The sequence below is a fragment of the Pezoporus wallicus genome, unplaced genomic scaffold (genome assembly GCF_028554395.1).
Source record: "Pezoporus wallicus isolate ANWC-B61680 ecotype Strahan unplaced genomic scaffold, APGP_CSIRO_Pwel_v1 contig_9591, whole genome shotgun sequence".
Classification (NCBI taxonomy): domain Eukaryota; kingdom Metazoa; phylum Chordata; class Aves; order Psittaciformes; family Psittacidae; genus Pezoporus; species Pezoporus wallicus.
Genome location: NW_026637080.1, coordinates 53945 through 76602, shown reverse-complemented (window position 1 = coordinate 76602; position 22658 = coordinate 53945). Strand labels below are relative to the sequence as shown.

Genomic DNA, 22658 nt, shown 5'->3' with positions numbered 1-22658 from the left:
AAGCTCTTTCCTGTGAGGGTGCTGAGATGCTGGCACAGGGTGCCCAGAAAAGCTGTGGCTGCCCCATCCCTGGCAGTGTTCAAGGCCAGGTTGGACACAGGGGCTTGGAGCAAGCTGCTCTAGTGGAAGGTGTCCCTGCCTGTGGCAGGGGGTTAGAACTGGATGAGCTTTCAGGTCCCTCCCAACTCAAGCCATTCTGTGATTGTATGAGCTTTTTGTATATACATAATAATAAACCGGTGGTAATACAAAGCGTGTTCATGGGGAAAAGTAGTTTGAGGAAGTGAAAGGTAGATTAAATGCTTTTGGAATGCAGTTTCTACACTGAATATGCATGAATATATGGCATTTTGTTGATAAAATAGGGACAGAGTTAGGGGTATTGATTGGACAAATGCAGAACAAAAACATCTATCGGTTTTAGTGGTCTGAATGTCATGGATTTGTCACACTTGCTCCTCTTCCAGCATTGTAGCAGGATACCAAATCTTGAAATACAGTTAGAATTATGATGGCATCCAACATTTGTGGGAAACTACTTGGTGTTTGATTTGTGCCTTTTTCAGGGATGGACTCAAATTGGTGGGTTTTAAAGCCAGATTTCAGATTGCCAACAGAAGAAGAGATCAGAGCAATGGTATCCCCAGAACAGTGCTGTGCTTATTACAGCATGATTGCAGCTGAGCAGCGACTGAAGGTAAATGCTCCTTATAGGCTGTAAGAGAAGTTACTGCCAAGTAGGTCTGGAAGGCTGAGACTAGGTAATACCTTCTGCCTAAAACTAATTTTGCTATAAAGTAGGGACATTAGGCCCCTGAGTACTGCACATCTTGCTAGGTTTTCTGCTGTGTAAAAAGGAAGTTAAGGTCTTAAAGAGAGAGACATTCTTACCACCTATTATTTAGATACTGAATTAGCTGTGCTAAAGGATTGCAAAAGGAAGATATGAGAAAGGGCTTCTAGTCCTACATGGAGCTCTATACCAGAAAGTAACCAGTATGTGGCTGTGAAAGACAATTGTTTTTGTTTTTTTTTTCTTTTTTTTGATGGTGGGTGCAGTATTTAGTTATGAAGCTTGTCAAAATACTGGGCAGTTTGCACAGTATCATCTGTGATACTGTGGGTTGCAGTGAATCCTGTGAACAACTGTCAGTGGAATTGTGTTTGTTCAGCATGACAAGCCTCCACAGGAGATTCATAATATACCTCAGTTCTCTCTCCAGTAACCTTTCTGAGACTTTTGGTTTGCATCTTTTCCCTAATATTTCTCTTCAGGATGCAGGTTACGGGGAGAAATCCTTCTTTGCACCAGAAGAGGAGAATGAAGAAGATTTCCAAATGAAGATTGATGATGAGGTACTGTCAGAGTGATGCATGAGCTGCATGTCAATATATAAATCTACATGGCAGGAAAGAAATGAGGCCTTTAAAGGACACACTTGAAGTTGGACTTAGTAGATCAAATGTTCTTGTGACTTTTTTGAGAAATTTGCTGCCAAGCTTATACCTGTGTATGGGAATCTTTCTTGCCAGGTCCTTTCAGGACGAGGCTTTTTGCCTTAAATGCCTTTTGTGAGGTATCTAGCACTTGGTTGTTCATAGAGGTTTTATTAGGGCAGCCAAAGGGTCAGGAAGTGGAATTTACCCTCATTATGTCAGTTGAATAGTTCTCAGTATGATTGGAAGAATGTAAATAAAATGCTTGGAATTCATGGATGGTAGTAGAACTGTGAGGACATGTTTCTTGCTGGCAGGTGCGCACAGCTCCATGGAACACCACACGAGCCTTCATTGCTGCTATGAAGGGCAAGTGCCTACTTGAAGTGACTGGTGTAGCAGATCCTACTGGTTGTGGTGAAGGATTTTCTTATGTGAAGATTCCAAACAAGCCAACTCAGCAGAAGGTATAGCCCCACGGTTGGGTTGGACATGAAGCAATAACTGGAAAGTCATGTGGGAGAAATGGAGTAAATATGGGGCGCTGGGAACAGAAAATATCAGATGAGCCTAGGAAAGACTTAATTGATAACATTAATAGGCTGCATCTTTCTCTGAACAGGATGATAAAGAACCTCAGCCAGTGAAAAAGACAGTGACTGGGACAGATGCTGATCTGCGCCGACTTTCCCTCAAAAATGCCAAACAGCTTTTGCGTAAATTTGGAGTGCCTGAAGAGGAGGTAAGCATGGACCTGGAGCAGGTTACTGAGTTCTCTTCACTAACAGATTCAGCAAGTGGTAGTGAAAAGGATGTGTCCATTTCTGCTCTGACCTTGGGTGGAAAGGGGTTGAAATCTACAGTCAGTTCCCTCAGTTGTCTCTAAAGTCATTTCTAGTGTGTCTTCCTCTTTGCAGATAAAGAAGCTGTCCCGGTGGGAAGTGATTGATGTGGTACGTACAATGTCTACAGAGCAGGCTCGTTCAGGGGAAGGTCCTATGAGCAAATTTGCACGGGGTTCTCGGTTTTCTGTAGCAGAACATCAGGAGAGGTACAAAGAGGAGTGTCAGCGCATCTTTGATTTACAAAATAAGTAAGTACTTATCTGATGTTTACAGCCTTGAACCCCACCCTGTCCCCATCTTGAAAGTCCAGCACTGTGTATGCCTGGGGCTTACTGATATGTAGTGGTATAGATGTTCATTTGGCTGGTTGGGCCCACAAAATATAGCACTGAGAAAGAGGACTTTGGCTGTTAATAGCAACTTACGGGTTAGCCCCCTTATTTTCTTTCTCTCTGTGTGCCCACCCACCTGCCCTTCTGCCTGTACTGTCTTTTTTTTGTTCATTTGTTTTTTTAACAGCAGTTTACCATCTCTCTCTTGGATAGCAACTACCAATTCTATGTCCTATTATTTAGAACTGCCAGAAGAATTAATGCATTATTTGTTAGGCCAAAACCTGATAGTGGGGAGGGTATGCAGTACTGTTGATGATGAAGAGAACAACTTGTTGGAGAAGGAGCAATTTGGCTAGGAACAATTGATCTCTTGGACATGGGGATTACAGGAGGACTGAGAAGGGAATATGTTATGCCTATTCTTGTAGTGACTTGCAACATTAATTTTCAAACCTTTGTGTCATATTTACCATTGATTTTCTGGGAAGGTAACAGGCTGATTATTCTGGGGGTTGGGGGAGAGATGTGGAGGGGCAACAGTAACTGACTTTCAAGGTGCCTCCTGTTTCAGGGTTTTGGAATCCACTGAGATCCTGTCAACAGACACAGACAGCAGCTCAGCTGAAGACAGTGACTTTGAAGAAATGGGAAAGAACATTGAGAATATGTTACAGAACAAGAAAACTAGTTCTCAGCTCTCTCGGGAAAGAGAAGAGCAGGAACGAAAGGAATTGCAAAGGATGCTTCTGGGAGAAGACAGTGGTAATGACAGAGAGAGGGGCAGAAAGGACAGGAGAGACAAAAAGGGGCTGTGTAAGTAACTTCAGCCACCAGAATGTGCCTGGGAAGGTATGCAGAACTGTGTCAGGTTGCAAAATGTGCTGATCTGGCCTCTCAGAGGAGAATGTGGATTTCTTACAAGGAGAATGTACAGACATGCTTATCTGGTGCTTTTTCTTCTTCTGAGAAGTCACTGGCTGAAAATGCACTTAAAGTGTTTTCTTTGCCCCATAGCTAGCTTTGCTTATTTTGAACTATAAACTTAATCTGGTATTTCTTTAGATATTCACTGCTGCTTGCTGCTTGAATTTCCCTTTTTATTTTTTTGGGGGGGGGGTAGTGCGAGGGTGGAGTGGTATTTGAATAGTGATATTCTGAAGATGTATTCACAAGCAGTTCCTGCAATCAGCTCATGGTATTCCAATTGGATCTTGTTTGTAAACACAGCTATGTGTGTTAAACAGCTAGGCACAATATGTAGGTTGATAGTGTCTGTTACACTCTGTTCTGTAGCAGTGTGTTTGGGAAGCAATTGGGCAACTGGAGATGGCTCTCTTTTAAGTGCATTCAGGAGAACTTGACATGTACCTAAACTAGCAGGTAGAAATATCTGACCTGTGAATGAACTTCTATCTGTATGATGGAGCTCATGATCACTCTTTCTTGCTGCATGTGTATAAGCAAAGTTGAACTCTGCTGTGTCTGGGTCAGAGTTGTTGCTGTTGTAAACCCAGATCAGGAATATATCACTAATTAAATAATTACTGTAATAATTTAGTAAGGGATATGTGGAAGACTTGCTGATGATCATTGCCTTATGAAATTCTATCTGTTATTTTGAACAAAATCTCTGTGGTCACATGAGACAAGGCTATAGCTCACTGGTTGTAACACGTGATGGAAAACTGGGTAACTGTTGACCTTCAGTTTCTGCCAGATCTCCACACCTATTATGAAAACCAATGTGACTATAAGCAATCTGCAGGGCCTTAATTGCAGTTGCCTTATAGGTTGTGCTTAGGCACCTGCCTGTGCAAGGCAGGTCCTTGTTGACAAGTTGTTCCTTCTGTCTTTATAATTTGTGTGGATAATTCAGTAGTTAACTTTGTTTCAGATTAATATATGTCATGATAAAGAACATGAACAAGCAAGGGAAAGACTTCTATTGCTTAGGTTTTCCTGAAGTGTGTCTTGGAAGCTTTTAAGCCAAAACTATCTGCTGATTTAAACAATGATGCTTCTACAGTGTGAAAGAAATTAAAAGTAAATTAAACACTTTCTTGTAGCATCAGCTTCAGGAGCCTCAGCAAACTCTCACAAAGATGACGACACTGCCTCTGTAACCAGCCTTAATTCTTCTGCCACTGGCCGTCGCCTCAAAATTTATCGCACGTTTAGAGACGAGGATGGGAAAGAGTACGTGAGGTGTGAGACAGTTCGGAAGCCTGCAGTTATCGATGCCTACTGCCGAATACGGACTACAAAGGATGAAGAGTTTATGTAAGGCCTATGTATTTTTTTCTTTTTTTTTTTTCCAGTTTTGCCTGTAGACTACTTCATTTTATTGGCAGTATGTAGAAATGTAGACTTTAGTGTAAACACCTGGCACTTACGTAATTATGTAGAGAAATAAATTTAATGGCTGTCCATTTGGAGGGCAGTATGAATTTTGTGCAGTGATTAACATGACAGAAGAGCACCTGGTAAATCATCAACTCAAATGAAAAACCTTTTGTGTTGTGTTTTGGTGTCCCCCCCACCCAGACGGAAGTTTGCTCTATTTGATGAACAGCACCGTGAGGAAATGCGTAAGGAGCGGCGCAGGATCCAGGAACAATTACGGCGGTTAAAACGGAACCAAGAAAAAGAGAAACTTAAGGGCCCTCCAGAAAAGAAGCCCAAGAAAATGAAAGAGCGTCCAGACTTGAAAGTAAGCACATCCATTCATAAAGCATATTAACAGGTCTTGGGGACTGGAGAAGTTTTCTGTTCTAGTGATGTACTAGAGGATTTTAATGATACTTTGCCTCTAAACTAGGAGCCTGATTCTGGTCTGTCATCTTTCTTATACTTCTGTAGCTAAAATGCGGAGCCTGTGGTGCAATTGGCCACATGAGGACTAATAAGTTCTGCCCTCTCTACTACCAAACAAATGCCCCACCTTCTAATCCTGTTGCAATGACAGAGGAGCAGGAGGAAGAGCTGGAAAAAACAGTAATTCATAATGATAATGAAGAACTCATCAAAGTAGAAGGAACAAAAATTGTCTTGGGAAAACAACTGATTGAGAGGTAAGGGAAGAAGCAGAGATACTGATGGATAGTAAGAAAAAACAATTTACAGCTTAGTGAAGAATACACGTTAGTGTATTAATCACAAGAAAAAGTGGTAGGACTTTGCATAGACTATTACTATAGTATTTTGATTGTGTATTTGGTATAATGGCTGATGGGGACAAATGGTCTCAATTGACAGAAGGGCTGGAGAAAGCAGTCTGTGTTTTTGTTTTGTCTAGTGCGGATGAAGTTCGCAGGAAATCACTGGTCCTGAAGTTTCCCAAACAGCAGCTTCCTCCAAAGAAGAAGCGGCGAGTAGGGACAACTGTTCACTGTGATTACTTGAATGTGAGTGAAGGTGTCACTGAGCTGATGGCAGCATCTCTATTTCTGTTTGTACCTGCTGGCCAGTTTCTTTACTACTCCTGTGTGTCCTCTAGATGGACCAATAAATTAATAAATTGCCTAGCATTTCTGTAGGTAAATATTTTGCATCTTGGAACTGCCTTAACTTTTCTGTCTCTGATTTCTTCAGCGTCCTCATAAGTCTATCCACCGACGGCGAACAGATCCCATGGTGACGCTGTCTTCCATATTGGAGGGCATCATCAATGACATAAGGGATCTGCCTAATGTAAGTTTAAGCGATGAGACCAAAAAACTGTGTATTAAGCAGTAGGGTTGAAGTAGATTATGTGTTGTAGACAGCAAAATCAGGGTAGGCTTTTCTCAGGTGAGTGTAGGCTACTCCTTTTTCCCCCTGTTCTGCACACAGTTAGTGTGCATTATTTCTAAAGTTATTTCAGCTCAGAATCTTTTCTGTATTGAGATATATTCAAAGCCTGGGACTTAGGGTGTTTTTTTGTTGTTTTTTTTGTTGTTTTTTTTTTTTTTCTGTAAAAGCAGAAAAGGATAAATAATGCTTGATGTAGCAACATGGAATACTTCAATATATGTGGCACTATGCTTCTTTACTTCACTGTTTCTGACCAGAATTTTATCAGAAACATGCGAAATAAAAAGATTAAATAGAAGATTTGAGATTTTCAGGTTCAGTTTCTTGACTTTTGTGCCGCATATTGTGCCGCATAACCAAAAATAGCATTTGAAAATGTTTGCAAGAGTCTTCTTCTTATAATGGTATTAAAGAATATATTGTAGAAGAAAGTGATAGCTGCCATGGGGCTGAGCTTATCATATATTCCCTGGTGCATTTAAGGAGCTGATCATGTAAAGGGGATCATGTATATGTTAGTACTTATTGAACTGAGGATAGTTAAATTTAGATTAGCTGTGCTAGTATTGTGTGTAATGACCATTCATTCTTTTCATCCTCAGACATACCCCTTTCATACTCCTGTAAATCCAAAAGTTGTCAAAGATTATTATAAGATCATTACTCGGCCCATGGATTTACAGACCCTGCGTGAAAACGTTCGTAAGCGCCAGTACCCATCCCGAGAAGAGTTCCGAGAACATCTGGAACTGATTGTTAAGAACAGTGCAACATACAATGGTAGGCTATTAACAACATAGGGAAACTGTTTCTGCTAATGCATGAAGTGTGAATCTTTTAGAAATAATGAAAGCAATAGAAAAGCAGAATAAATTCACTGAGAGATGGCAACAATAAATGTTTTTACCAGATGTACTAGAAAGCCTACATTAATGTTAATGAGTAATTCATAAATAAGGAAGAAGTGGACTCTAGCATTTAACAATAACTAAACGATAACTGTGAATGCTGGAGAGGAACTTTCTACAAGAGCATTTAGTGATGGGACAAGGGGGGATGGTTTTAAACTGACAGGGGGAAGATGCAGATTAGAAGTTAGGCAGAAGTTCTTCCCTCTGAGGGTGGTGAGGTGCTGGCACAGGGTGCCCAGAGGAGCTGTGGCTGCCCCATCCTTGGCAGTGTTCAAGGCCAGGTTGGATTGGGCTTGGAGCAGCCTGCTCTAGTGGAAGGTGTTCATGCTCATGGCAGGGGTTTGGAGCTGAATGATCTTTAGGGTCCCTTCCAACCCAAACCAGTCTGGGATTCTATGATTTTGTGTAGTAACTGAAGTTCAGTTACAGACCTGTGTGACTGAAGACACTGGTGCGTGTATTCATAGAATCATAGAATGGTATTAAGTCAAACTGCACTGAAGCAAAGCCCTGCATATGCCCTTCATACAGGGTGAAGCTGAGCAAAACACTGTTTTCAGTAAAATACATTATGACTGTGCTTCCTTTTTGCTTTCAGACATGGATTGGTGCCGAGATACTTGTGAACTGATTTTTTTAATATCATGCTCTAGTGAATGAGTCTTTCAATACAAATAGGAATAATTCACACCTGTTGAAGCCATTCCCTTGGAATGGCATGCAGCTTTGAGTTTACTGTAATGATTTTGTATATTTTACTACTTGCAATATTTTTTTCCCATTTGGGAAAGTCAGAAAGCTAGTTTAAAGAAAACAAAGAGTAGATTCTGCAATAGAGCATGCATTTACTAAGGAAAAGTGCTGATTCATTGAGCAACTATAGGTCAGCTGTATTGTGACCACTCATAGAAAGGTATTTGTCCAGAAAGTATTTATTTGACAGATAAAAACCCTTCCTAGCTGTTTTGTCTCTCTGGGCTGTGTAGCATCCAGGGTAACGTTGACAGCACTGATTTTATCTTTACTGTTTCCTTTATTATTTTGTCAGCTAAATCCCTGTTTTATCCTAATAAATCAGTTTTTTTTTTCATACTTCTCTTGCAAATATTTGTTTTCATGTGTGAGGAATCATGAAATAATTTAAAGCTGCAGTTTTCATGATTCCTTAATGTCCATCTTGCCTTCCTTAGCAGTTCTGCTTCAATGACTGATTTAGTGAAGAAAACAGAAATTTCATGGCTTATACTCTGAAGACTAGCTAAAGGTGGAGGGCTTAGAAGTCAGTCTTCCATGGGGACAGCTGCTTTCCTGTAGGATTTCCAAAGCTTAACAGAACGTATACCAGAAGTGTGAATATTTGCTACAAATAATCTTTTCTCATATGAAATCCATGCTATACTTTAGTAATTGTGTGTATTGAGAATATACTTGCTAGAAATATAATCAGTGGTGCTTTAGGAGTAAAGATTAAGTCATATTAAGTGACATAATTGCCTTTTTAATCAGGCTGGAGTATCTCACTGTACTTGCTATGTGTTTGCAGGGCCAAAGCACTCACTGACACAAATATCTCAGTCCATGCTGGACCTGTGTGATGAAAAGCTGAAAGAGGCAAGTCTTGTGAATGAATTGTGGTCAGAGCGGAGAGGGGAGGGATGTTCAGACGAGGACTTGTGAAGGCAAAACACAGGGCTTTAAGGAGAATGGTAGAATAATAAGGGAACTCCCCCCTACCCTAAGATGTATTTGAATTTTTACAATTGTAAACAGTTCACATTAGAGTCTTTCTCAAAAAAACAGGTGCTCATTTATTACTCTAGTTACTTTATCTTGTATGAAGGCTATTGACCCCCCTTACAAGTGTCTTCATGAAAAGGTGAATGGGAATCTCTTGGGACAGAGTATCCTGACATTAACAGTTATTTATCTAGGGTCAACCACTGATGTTCCTTACTTCTATTGCAGAAGGAAGATAAACTGGCTCGATTAGAAAAAGCAATTAATCCCCTCCTGGATGATGATGATCAAGTGGCCTTTTCCTTCATTTTGGATAACATTGTCACTCAAAAGATGATGGCAGTTCCAGATGTATGTAGCTTAAGTAGAATGTGTGTGTTATGTGCAAAATGTGTAGTCCCGTGGCTACATATTTACCTTGTGATTGAAAGAGTACTCTGCCAGGGAGCTGGCTTGTGATTTTCTGAAAGGCACAGGCACACCTGTACTCACCCCCTTCACTAGAGCAAAAGGCCAGTGAAGCATGGGTTCCAGGTTTTTTTCCTTCTGCTCTCACTCCTGAATTGTTCTTGTGTCAATCTCCCATTAATATGAAATCACTGATTTTCATTAAGCATGGTAATTATAAAACATACTCTCCTGCTGCTTATAGCACTTGCCTTGGTAGCACTCTGCAAAGTTTTCAGATGCACACGAAATATAAGCTGATTTCTAATTGATCAGGTTTACCCAGTATTGTACTAGTTTGTTAGTATTAAAAAAAACCAAAAGCCTTTAAGCTTATCAAAAACTGCACATATCAAGACTTCAGTGTCATTCTATAGTGTGCATTGTGTCTGGATGGAGTAAGGAACAAGAGTCTGCAGAGGTTAGACTGACAGGGCTTAATGTCTGTCCTCTTTAATTTGTTGGTTCTATTCTCTGTCGTCACCATGTGGTCATTTCTGATGTTTAGAAAGGATTTTGGAGTTTTTCTGTGCCGTCTCACCATGATGAACAGATAAATTGGTATATATAGCCCCCATTGTAGGATCAGACCTAGGTTCATGTTTGTTTATTGTACAAGCAGTGAGTGTTCTTGCTGGACACTAGTTTCGTGGTGGAGAAAACAGTGATGCAAAGTAGAAAAGTCCTTCATATGCTTATTAGTATTTTGTATTACATATTCCTAAGGTCAAACAGCTTGCAACAGGCTTAGTTAAAAGTCCAACTGGTAGATCTTTTTAATGTGTCCCTCCTGAAGCTAAATGATAGGGTTCAAGACACCTTCTGATGAATACTTCCCACACATTTTGAGTGTTAATCAGTTCTGGAGACTGGCTTTATGAAATTTGTAGCTCAAACTAAGAAGTTCTGTGCAGATGGTTTCTAAACTTGTCTGTTTTCTTTCCTTCAGTCTTGGCCATTTCATCATCCAGTTAACAAAAAGTTTGTTCCTGATTATTACAAGGTGATTGTTAATCCAATGGATTTGGAGACTATCCGCAAGGTATGTAGCTTGAACTGAGTAGCCTCTTGAGAGATATTGAGACTTGATTACTTACTGGGTGATGATCTCTTCCAGAATATCTCCAAACACAAATACCAGAGCAGAGAGACTTTCCTTGATGATGTTAACCTCATCCTTACCAACAGCATTAAGTACAATGGTAGGTGGTGAAAACAAGGTTACAGCTTCCTTCTGTACTTAACTGAATACCTCTGGGCACCTGTTCTATAGTGCTGTTAAAGCCTGAAGCTATGAATCCTGACCTTGATTGTAGCTTGCCTTTCCTGCAGAGAAAGTGGATGCTTAAACAGTGATATTTTCACTATCACATGGTGCTTTATTTGTCATCTTGTGCAAAATGGGGCAGTTAACCTTTGGGGAGGATTTTCTACTTGTTCAGTACACATCTCTGCTTCAGGGATTTGTTCCCTTGAGACTGTGACAGGGTTCAACTGTCCTATCTCCTAAATAATAATTTTAATGCTGCCACAAACTGGTTGCTCTTTGTCAGCTGAATGTGAACTTTGCTTTATAGAATCTTAGAATCAACCAGGTTGGAAAAGACCTTTAAGCTCCTTCAGTCCAACCATCCCTCCAGGACTGAAAAGGCCACCACTAACCCATGGCACTGAGGCCTCGTCTCCACACTGCGTGAACACTTGCAGGGATGATGACTGCAGCCCTGCCCTGGGCAGCCTGTTCCAATGTCTGAGCACCCTGTGGGGAAGGAATTGTTCCTCAGCTCCATCTAAACCTGCCCTGGTGCAGCTTGAGGCCATTTCCTCTTGTCCCATCCCTTGTTCCTTGGGAGTAGAGCCCAGCCCCTCCTGGCTCCATCCTCCTTTGGGGCACTTGTAGGGAGCCATCAGGACCCCCCTGAGCCTCCTCTTCTCCACACTAAACCCCCGAGGTCCTTCAGCCCTTCCCCATTACCCCTGTGCTCCAGGCCCTGTACCAGCTCCGTTGCCCTCCTCTGGCCCTGCTCCAGCACCTCAAGGTCTCTCTTGTAGTGAGGGGCCCAGAGCTCAAAGCAGGATTTGAGGTGTGGCCTCACCAGTGCCCAGTGCAGGGGCACAACCACTGCCCCAGCCCTGCTGCTGCACTGGTGCTGATCCAGGCCAGGATACTGGGGGCTTCCTGGCTGCCTGGGCACAAGCTGCTCATGTTCAGCTCCATCAATCAGCGCCCCCAGCTCCTTTCCCATGAGTAGTTTCCAGCCGCTCTTCCCCAAGCCTGGGGCATTGCAAGGGGTTGTTGTGGCCCAAGTGCAGGACCCAGCGCTTTGTCTTGTGGAACCTCATACCATTGACCACAGCCCCTTGATCCAGTCTGCCCAGATCCTTGTGCAGAGCCTGTTATCCTCCACCAGATCAACACTCCCACCCAACTTTGTGTTGTCCACAAATTTACTGAGGGTGCCCTCAATTCTCTCATGCAGATTGTCAATAAAAATATTAAACAACCAAGCCCTGAGCGACACCACTAGTGACTGGTCATCAGCTACATGTGACACCAAATACCACCACTTTCTGGGCTCTGCCATCCATCCAGTTTCCAAGCAAAGAATCCATTCATCTAGGCCATAAGCATCCAGTTTCTCCAGGAGAATGCTGTGGGAGACAGAATCATAGAATCATAGAATCGTTAGGGTTGGAAAGGACCATAAGATCATCTAGTTCCAACTGTCCTGCCATGGGCAGGGACACCTCACACTAAACCATCTCACCCAAGCCTCTGTCCAACCTGGCCTTGAACAATGCCAGGGATGGAGCATTCGCAACCTCTCTGGGCAACCCATTCCAGTGCCTCACCACCTTAACAGGAAAGAATTTCCTCCTTATGTCCAATCTAAACTTCCCCTGTTTAAGTTTTAGCCTGTTACCCCTTGTCCTGTCACTACAGTCCCTAATGAAGTGTCCCTCCCCAGCATCCCTTCCACTAGAGTAGCTTGCTCCAAGCCTCGTCCAGCCTGGCCTTGAACACTGCCAGGGATGGTGCATTTACAACTCTCTGCATGTGGCAATCCAGCCAATTCATCCAGTGAGTGGTCCAGCCATCAAATTCATGTCTCTCCAGTTTAGAGACAAGGATGTCATGTGGGACAATGTCAGATGCTTTGCACAAGTCCAGGTAGTCGATGAAGACCTGCCCACTAGTCTGCTGATAAGTGATGGTGAGTGGCTTAGCAAGTTTCTCTGCCAGTTCCTTCAGCACTCTTTGACTTGTGTATGTCTGGGTGGAGCAGAGGGTCACTAACCATTTCTTCCTGGATTATGGGGACTTTGGTCAGCTCTCCATCTCCATCATCTAGCTCAGGACTGAATACCCTGACGATGGCTGGTTTGACTATTTCTCTTTAGATCAAAGGCGCTGAGATTTAGGGACCTGTGTAGTGAAAGTTGTGTAACCAAAAGCAGTTGTTCTGTTTCAGCAGCTAGAACTGAGCAAATGTGAGAATACGTAAAGAGATTTGTTTCTTACTACAGGCCCAGACAGTCAGTACACAAAAACAGCGCAGGAGATTGTAAACATCTGTTATCAGACTTTAGCTGAGGTATGTGGACTGCTCACTCTACTGCAAAATTTTTGTATGTCTGAATATTTTTATTCTGCAACTTTAGCAAGCTTCTTTCTTTTCAGTATGATGAGCACCTGACTCAACTAGAGAGAGACATCTCTACTGCTAAGGAAGCAGCACTAGAGGAGGCAGATCTGGAAAGTCTTGATCCTATGACCCCTGGTCCCTACACTCCACAGGCAAGTGACCATGCAAAGTTTTCACTTCCTTTTAGTTTCAGTCTCTTGCATGTTTGATCCAGAATTGCCTCTTTGTTTACTGTTCTCCACCTGTCTGCAGTTTTCTTTTTACTGGGGTGTCTTTTTGAATAGTGTGTTAGCAGCTATTTTTTAAGGATAAATATGAGGAGTGGTTATGATGCCTCAGAGGGTGAGATATCTAAGAGAAAAAAGGAAATTTCCTGAACAACTTGCAAAACTGATCAAGGATGAGCTGTGTACAGTCAGGCACAACTGAGCATTGATTGGAAGCTCAAAGAATGTGCACGTGTAGCAGTTTGAAACCTTCAGAAGACAAGAAGTGGAAAGGTAAGGAGAACGTGAAGAAAAATCAATGCTGTAGTTCCGAGAAGAAGCCAAAGAGCTGTTTCATGGGGGTATGTTTTAAGAGGCTTATTGCAATGAGCAAAGAAAGTGCTTAATATGGTTAGTGCAGTCTGACTTTTCTGCATTCTTTGGTGTGATTCTTTAAATTTCTTTGTTTTGGTTCTAATGGAAATAACTTTTTTTTTACTCCTTATTATAATATAGCAGACACTTGTGTGTATTAGTTATTTTGTATATATTCTAGACCAAGTTGGAAGCATTATTTTTATACTAGAGATTGTATGACAGACTGCTTTTTCAGCATTTACATTTTGACAAGATTTTATAAGCTATTTAGATTTCTTTATTTTTGTTATCTTGACTCAGGTTGTTTTTAAAAACATTGGTAAAAAACCTTACATGAATGACAAGTTCATTCCTGAAAAATAAAATATCCTTTGGAATTTGCCCAGTAAATAATGATTCAGGGAATGTCATCCTAGTGTCTGAGATATAGAACGAATCATAGCATCACCAGATGGTTTGTGTTGGAAGGGACCTTAAAGCTTATCCAGTTCCAACCCCTGCCACAGGCAGGGACACCTTCCACTAGAGCAGGTTGCTCCAACCCCCATCCAACCTGGCCTTGAACACTGCCAGGGATGGAGCATTTACCAGTTCTTTGGGCAACCTGTACCAGTGGCTCACCACCTGCACAGTAAGGAACTTGTGCCTTATATCTAAACTAAACTTCCACTCTTTAAGTTTTAGCCCGTCGCTCCTTGTCCTGTTGCTACAGTCCCTAATGAAGAGTTCCTCTCCAGCATCCTTGTAGGGCCCCTTCAGATACTGGAAGGCTGCCATGAAGTCTCCACAGCTTCTCTTCTTCAGGCTGGTTTCTGGGCTGCAAGTACACTGAAGCTGGCTCATTTCAGTTTCTCAATGACCAGCACCCCCAAGTCATGCTCTGCAGGGCTGCTCTGAATCTCTTCTTTGCCCAACCTGTAGCTGTGCCTGGGATTGCTCCAACCCAGGTGTAGGACCTTGCACTTGGCTTTGTTGAACTTTATGAGGTTGGCATTGGTCACCTCACAAGCATGTCAAGGTCCCACTAGAGCTAATCCCTTCCCTCCATTGTATCAATCGAATCGCACAGCTTGGTGTGTCTTCGGCAAACTTGCTGAGGGTGCATCAATCTCACTGTCCATGTCATTGACAAAGATTTTGAACAGGATCGGTCCCAACACTGACCCCTGAGGGACACCACTCATTACCCATCTCCAGTTGGACATTAAGCTGTTTACCACAACTCCCTGCACACGGCCATCCAGCCAATTCTTTATCTGTCAGGTGTCCATCCTTCAAATAGTAGAATGCAATTTCTGGGCAATATTTAACACCATCCATCTCTCCCCACAAAAAATAAAACAAAACAAACCCCAGAATGTAGCATCTTAGGATGTTAGAATGGACTTGGTAGGAATAATGATTGAATTTAATGGGATGAGAATACTGAAACTGAGTGTCATGGATAAAGACCTTCCTGGCAATGGGAAGTGTCAGGCTGCATGGGAGTCTTTGGAGATTAGCTGTTGAAACTATCTGTTGACACATTTCGAGGAAAATTTCATGAAATCAGGGATGATCACAATACCTCAGAGAATGGGGGACAAAAATGTCACTCTCCTTTCTATCTGATGGTTTCCTTCCCAAGACCAGTATTACCTGTTATGATTTTTTTCTAGGTTTGTTATCAGGGGAGAGGAAAAGAGGCCGGAGCAATGAACTGCCTATTAGTTGTCTATTCCTTCTCTGTGCTTGCTAAAGGAGAGACCTTCCTGAGCTCTCACTTGTCATCTGAAGGCCACTCTTTCCCTCTGCTTCTTGGCTGGAGACACACTCTCATTTTCCACACTCCCAGATTTATCACAGATGGCAGGTCTGGTGATGGTCGCTTGGCTTTAGTTCCATTTATTTCAGTTGCAGTTGTGATGACCGGTACTTACCTCTGTGTGTTCTTCAAGAGTTGGAGTCAGGCTATAAAAAGCAAATATAGCAAGTAGAGAGCTGTCTGTGATTACATGTCTGTTTAAATTCTTAGGAAGCCTGTTTTACCTAATTTAAGCATTACTGCTGCTGCTTCTAACAATTTCAGGATTATCCTGATATAAACACTTAAACACTGTGTATTATAAGGGTATTTTATCAAAGTCCTAATATGTAATTTCTCAGGAATTCTTCAGAGGTCAAAGGGCGTGCAAACACTTTATCCAAACTCCTCCCTGCCCCCCTTTTTTTTGTTTTGTTTCATTACTTTAGGGACTCTTGAGACAGTAACTTACACAGAACTGACTGAAAGTTGAGTCGTTGCTATTTCATATGTGGTAGACCTTTTCCAGTTCTGATAGCAGCATTTGTGATTGGAACATCATTTCCATTGTGGGAAGGGAAATTAAAAGGGGCATGCTGAGTCAACCCAAAGGTTGATGTAATCAAGTATTCTGTCTCTGGCAGGGACCAGAACTAAGCAGATGCAAACAGAGTAATTCTTCTTAGAGTGAAACCTCTTTGCTTCTGGCAATTGGCTGTTCAGGCACCTTAAACTGGTGTTGTGTCTGGGCCATTGTATTTATGAGCTGAGGAAAGGGCTATTCTCTATAAATCTGTCTAATCCTTTTGGAGTCCGTTTAGGATTTTGGCCTCTGTAGGATTGCACTGCATAGAAGCACTAACTTCTATTTTAAAATCTGCTGTTTGGCAAACTTCAAGCCTGAGGTTATGAGCTATTTTATTTTACCATGTTTGGTTTTTAAGAATAAATATCTTATTTGATTAAACAGTGTTTAATACAAACACTGTGCCAAGAAATGGATTTTTCATTAAGTCCTGAAATCCCAGTCTTAACTCTCAAGATACTGTTCTGTTCTCAGTTCAGTGCCTGAGAGTGTTATGTCTCCTGTTCCCACATATACTTTAGCCACCTGATTTGTATGATACCAACACTTCCCTCAGTATGTCACATGAGAGCAGTTTTTTTGCTGTGGACAACCCCTATCACTGCCCCAGAGAAGCAAGGAACTCAGGTCAGAATCCTCCATTTTTTCATGTGGTTGGAGAGCTGGGATAGATAAGCAAATAACTGAAAGGAGGCAATTACTTTGTAGGAAACAGGTGACAAAGATCTGCAGGTTTCCCAAGCAGAGAAGAGAATCCATTTCAAAAGGTATACAATTTCCTTCATTTTGACTGCTCAAAGGAAAAATTGAAAGAGCACTGGGAATTGAGACAGTACAAAACAAAGAACAGAGCATTAAAAACTGCAAAAGAATCTGTCTAAAGCCACATATGTGTTTGCTTCACTGCTTCTTGGAGTAGAAACCTGGTTTCTACAAAGGGCTAATATGCAATCCCTTGTGGATTCTGAATATAGAAATAGCGAAGTATATTCTACAGATGTGGAACATAGTAATTAGATTATTATGGTTGCATCCAGTGATTAGAAGCTGTAGAAACACCTGGGAAGAGATGGTTGCCACTGTAGATACTTTAGAGTAGTAAAAGGAAAAAAAAAAAACAAACCAAACAAGGTAAAGGTGTTAAACCATTATAAATGAACTTGCTACAGTAAACACAGAATATTTTTTCTTAGTCTTTATTCTATATTAAACAAAAAATTGTTGGAGGAAATAGCAGAAGGAAATGCAGTAATATGGCCATGAAAATAAATTATCAGGAGGAGGAAGAAGGTGAGGAAGGCCATGAGACTGCAGGTGGTACCAGAATAGTGAGAGCTATTCTGAGCAATCCAAAGAGAGACTGAATATAGAATCATAGAATCGTTAGGGTTGGAAAGGACCATAAGATCATCTAGTTCCAACTGTCCTGTCATGGGCAGGGACACCTCACACTAAGCCATGCCATCCAAGCCTCTGTCCAACCTGGCCTTGAACACGGCCAGGGATGGAGCATTCACAGCTTCCTTGGACAACCCATTCCAGTGCTTCATCACCCTTACAGTAAAGAATTTCTTCCTTATGTCCAATCTAAACTTCCCCTGTTTAAGTTTTAGCCTGTTACCCCTTGTCCTGTCACTACAGTCCCTAATGAAGAGTCCCTCCCCAGCATCCCTATAGGCCCCCTTCAGATACTGGAAGGCTGCTATGAGGTCTCCACACAGCCTTCTCTTCTCCAGGCTGAAAAGCCCCAACTTTCTCAGCCTGTCTTCATACAGGAGATGCTCCAGTCTCCTGATCATCCTCATGGCCTCCTCTGCACTTGTTCCAACAGCTCCATGTCCTTTTTATGTTGAGGACACCAGAATTGCACACAGTACTCCAAGTGAGGTCTCATGAGAGCAGAGTAGAGGGGCAGGATCACCTCCTTCGACCTGCTGGTCATGCTCCTTTTGATGCAGCCCAGGATACGATTGGCTTTCTGTGCTGTGAGTGCACACTGAAGCTGCCTCATGTTCATTTACTCATCAGCCAACACCCCCAAGTCCTCCTCAGGGCTGCTCTGAATCTCTTCTCTGCCCAACCTGTAGCTGTGCCTTGGATTGCTCCCACCCAGGTGTAGGACCTTACACTTGGCATGGTTAAACTTCACAAGGTTGGCATCAGCCCACCTCACAGGCGTGTCAAGGTTCCTCTGGATGGCATTCCTTCCCTCCAGGGTATCAACCGAACCACACAGCTTGGTGTCATCGGCAAACTTGCTGAGGGCACACTCAATCTCACTGTCCCTGTCAGTGACAAATACATTGAACAAGACCGGTCCCAACACCGATCCCTGAGGGACACCACTCGTTACTTCTCCAGCTGGACATTGAGCCATTGACCACAACTCTTTGCATGCAGCCATCCAGCCAATATAAATACTTCCATCTAGTATTGGGTCTGTCTCTAGATTTGAGGATGTCTTCTAGATTTGCAAGCCTTCAGCTTTCTATAGACTTTCAATTTATAGATTTTGGGACAGAATCTGCATGTCCTCTTTACCTTGGACTTGTGGTGACTGAGGGGAGAACAGGAGAGAGAAGACCAGGGGAAGATTTATTGAAACTGTTGTCTGCTTTTAAAATAATTTGTGAAAATAAGCACTTCTTAAGACCTGGTGGTATTTTCCAGAAGTAGCTTGGTAAACAAAAAATTACGGTGCTGTAAGGCTGGAGATTCCCTTTTCAACTATGAGCATGTGAGGGTAAAAGTGTGTGGAGACTGTTTGCTCTCTGATGTTGGAACAAAGAGAGAAGCAATCCTTGCTCTGGGAGTGCTATACATGTATTTTTCTTTTCGTCTTTACCCCCTTTACTCCTACACCCATCATTGGGGTCCAGATCTCAATCTTTGTTTTATGTCCACTAGTGCCTCCCTCAGTGGTATTGCTATTTGTGTTTCCCATTCAGATGCGCCAGGGGCGAGGTAGGCTGGGCGAGGAAGACTCTGACGTAGATATTGAAGGGTTTGATGAGGATGATGATGGGAAACCTAAGACTCCAGCCCCAGTGAGTATATTTACAGACTTGCATACTTGTGGCAGAAGTCTTCGTAGTATAAGGGCTGTCTTCTGTGTCTGCCACCCCAAAAGACAGCAGTATTGATAGCAGTAGCTAGACTTTTAAATGTAGTTTGAAAATACTAGTATTATGAAATGAATGAATACTTCAGATTGAGTAGTGTAATAAATCATAGGCATGTCATGGAAATGGCAGCAGTAGTTTATATGTTGTTTGACCTTCACTATCCCTGTATGACCTAGGAAGTTGAAGATGCAGATGGTGACCTTGCTGATGAAGAAGGATCAGCACAGCAGCCCCAGGCCAGTGTCCTCTATGAAGATTTGCTCATGTCTGATGGAGAGGATGATGATGAGGGCAGTGATGAAGAGGGAGATAATCCTTTCTCATGTAGGTGTCCTTTTTTTATGAAAGGTTGAATAGGAACTGGTTGTTTGCAAACCCAGCTAATCTCATACTCTCATCACAAAAACATGCATTAGAGAGATCAGAGCATACCTGGGATTACGTAGGCCACATGGTCTAGCCATCAAGAAGGAAGACAGACCAAAGAGCAAGATGAGAAAACTGGCTGACCATAAATGGAACTGAAAACAAAGAGGAGTAGGAGTGCTCTGAGTACAGAGACAAAAGAAAGCAGACTTAAGACAAGATTTGGTCAACTGCATTTCATAAAGTGAAACTGCACATGGTTCTGGAAAGACTGAGACTATGATTTGGTGTGCAGAGCCATGAATGGGCAGTTTAGTAAAAGCACAGCATTCAGTTTAATATGAGAGAGTGTGGTCAGTGTATCAAGAACTGGAAGAGGTGTCTGGAGGTTCTTCAGATTATTTCCCTGTTTTACTAAAAAAGCTTGCTATGCAGAAACGTTTATAGTGGCAGTTAGTGGTGGTTTCTGAAAATTATTAGGGGCAAGGACGGGGAAATTATTTAGAGTAGACAAGCAAATAAGGTCTCTTTGAGTAATGGTGGTTGTGAGATTGCTTTTGAATAACATCAGAATTGGGCGCTCAGTAAGTGGTATCACCTTACAGATGCCCTTTCTGCTACCTTGTGGAGACCCTACTTCATATACATGCCTTACAGTCCATGTTGTAGCCTTTAAACAAATAGAGTGGGTATGTAACTGACAGAACAAAACCATTGGATTTGTGACTAAACATTGCTTTATTACACAGCTATCCAACTGAGTGAGAGTGGCAGTGACTCTGATATAGAGCCCAATGCAGTCAGACCTAAACAACCTCATGTTCTTCAAGAAAACACACGAATGGGCATGGACAATGAAGAAAGCATGATGTCTTATGAAGGGGATGGTGGGGAGACAACTCATGTTATGGAGGACAGTAATATCAGGTAATAGGAGCTGAAAATCCCTTCTCTTCAAGATTTCTGAACTGTTTATCATAAGAATCTAGAGATTATCTGATTTCTTTTAATTTTTGTCACTGTTTTTAATGTTGCAGCCATTATTACCATAATTGCAATTTACTACTTATTGACAGAAATTTGATTCTGCTGTTAGATATTCACTAATAAAAGCATAAGCTAAATTTGAAAAAGGAAAAAAAAGTGGTTTTTGTCAGATGATTTCCTGTACACAGTGGTTTTTGAAGACTATTAAAGGCTTTTATAAGTTGTTTTGGAAACTGCAAGATGCCTTTGAAATTCAAAGATAACTTAGTCAATTAACTTCACGGGGTTTGGTTTTGTTTTTTTTTGTCTAAGAACAAGCATTTCCTTACTTGAAAAGAAGATGCTTGGTTGCAGTCCATATGAATAGGAGTATGCATAGTCTATATTTTGGAAGGAGGTCCATTATTAGAAAATGATAAGTACAGCACTGACTGGAGAGAATCTACTCTTTCTTCTCTGGCCATTCCGTAGAGTATTAGCAATATATTCTCCAGGGTTTGCGTGTTTTCCTACTTGTGAAATTTAGTCCTTTAATGTTACTAATAGCATTACTTTAATGATATTATTATGACATATGCCCAATAAATTACCATAGAGGTAGCTATGTCAGGTCAGGCAAATGGTCAGTCCAGCCCAGTACCTTGGCAATAGTTAGCAGAAAATGTTAGAGGAGATGAGAATGGATTGTCTACCTGCCTGTCCACAGTAAAGGTGATAGATGGAAGGTGTTGAGTGATGTTTTTCCTCCTCTGGGTGCATTAGAGTAGGATGAGGATGCTGAGAGACAATTGTTCATCAGCAGAACTGTGTTTTTTGTTTTTTTTTTTTAAATCTGGCCACTGGCAGAATTGAAGTGTACAGAGGTTCTGAGTGTTCCACAAGGACTTCAAGCCAGGGAACTTTTACAGGAATTAAATACAGAAATGTCAGTATCAGCAGTTGATATGAAACAGTGGTATAATACAAATATCTTCTTTCTTCCAGTTATGGCAGCTATGAAGAACCAGACCCAAAATCCAACACACGAGACACAAGTTTCAGCAGTATTGGAGGGTATGAGATCTCGGAAGAGGAGGAAGAGGAAGAACAGCAACGCTGTGGCCCAAGCGTATTGAGTCAGGTCCATCTGTCTGAGGATGAGGAAGACAGCGAGGACTTCCATTCCATGGCAGGAGACACTGATCTGGATTCAGACGAATGAACTCCCCTTCCTGAGTTGATGGTCATCTCAGTTTGGTATAAGGGACAGTATAGTATGGACTCTATTAGCAAGAAGTAGACTTTTTTAATGTAGTATTTTAATTGCTGATAAAAATGTGTGATGTGATTGAGTAAATGGTGAAAAGTAAGCCTTGGACATGCGCGCCCTGCTGGGTTTTTTGGCTGCTGTAGCCTGTGTAAGCTCCAGGATGAAGATTTGTATGATTTGTTCTTCAGTTTTAGGTCAGTATAGACCTCAAATAATATCTCATCAATACTGGCCTATTGGATATGTGCACTTCTGTCAGGAAAAAAAAAAAAAAAGACTACTTGGATTAAAATAGCTGCAGTTGATGACCTAGGAAATCACCATTTCATAATACAAAGAAAGGTTTCTCTCTGGGACCACAGCATGAAGGCCACAGCCAGAGCCTTACCCCAGTTGCTTGTTTTAAATACTGCAGTGAACAGCTGCCCTGTTGTTTTTTTTTTTTTTGTTGTTTTGAAGTTGCAGTTAGTCTGAGAAATCAGAATTTGGGCCTTTGAGTCTTCAGGAAGGTTCATTGTTGACGGGGCACCCTCAGTTTTGGTCACTGGGGGGGCACACGCAGACCCGAGGCTGTGGGTGGAATTTTGCTGTTGGGGGTCACTGTGAAGAAATTTGGGGACTGGGTCCTGTTGCTGCGGCCTGGCCTCGCCTTCCCGGCAGTCCCCGCGCCGGCAGCCCCCGACTGCACCACGGGCGCCACTGCGGGGGCACCGCACCATGGGAGGTGGGGGCAGTTGCGCACGCGCAACTCCGTTGCGTTTGTTGCAACGACTGTGCGGAAGGATACCTGAACTGATAGAGCTGCTCCGAATGGAGAGGCCGGTTGT

At 42.1% G+C, this 22658-nt stretch overlaps 1 protein-coding gene across 10 annotated transcripts in view; it reads left to right on the top strand.

Annotated features, from left to right (window-relative positions):
• Nucleotides 1–21931, top strand: part of TAF1 (TATA-box binding protein associated factor 1) — a 38601-nt gene extending 16670 nt beyond the window's left edge. For 5 of the 10 annotated variants that reach the window (XM_057403137.1, XM_057403132.1, XM_057403136.1 and 2 more), the window contains 22 exons: nt 567–697; nt 1276–1356; nt 1755–1904; nt 2060–2179; nt 2355–2530; nt 3189–3430; nt 4684–4897; nt 5162–5327; nt 5477–5688; nt 5913–6021; nt 6209–6307; nt 7012–7189; nt 8864–8931; nt 9286–9408; nt 10454–10546; nt 10622–10706; nt 13033–13100; nt 13187–13303; nt 19053–19151; nt 19406–19553; nt 20345–20522; nt 21567–21931. In XM_057403137.1, coding sequence (XP_057259120.1) covers nt 567–697; nt 1276–1356; nt 1755–1904; nt 2060–2179; nt 2355–2530; nt 3189–3430; nt 4684–4897; nt 5162–5327; nt 5477–5688; nt 5913–6021; nt 6209–6307; nt 7012–7189; nt 8864–8931; nt 9286–9408; nt 10454–10546; nt 10622–10706; nt 13033–13100; nt 13187–13303; nt 19053–19151; nt 19406–19553; nt 20345–20522; nt 21567–21783 — 3074 coding nt within the window. In that variant the 3' untranslated portion in view covers nt 21784–21931. Of the gene's footprint in view, nt 1–566; nt 698–1275; nt 1357–1754; nt 1905–2059; nt 2180–2354; nt 2531–3188; nt 3431–4683; nt 4898–5161; nt 5328–5476; nt 5689–5912; nt 6022–6208; nt 6308–7011; nt 7190–8863; nt 8932–9285; nt 9409–10453; nt 10547–10621; nt 10707–13032; nt 13101–13186; nt 13304–19052; nt 19152–19405; nt 19554–20344; nt 20523–21566 lie in introns of those variants that run through there. The other 5 variants (XM_057403138.1, XM_057403134.1, XM_057403131.1 and 2 more) reach the window with 3 other exon arrangements.
• Nucleotides 21932–22658: the final 727 nt, after the last annotated feature.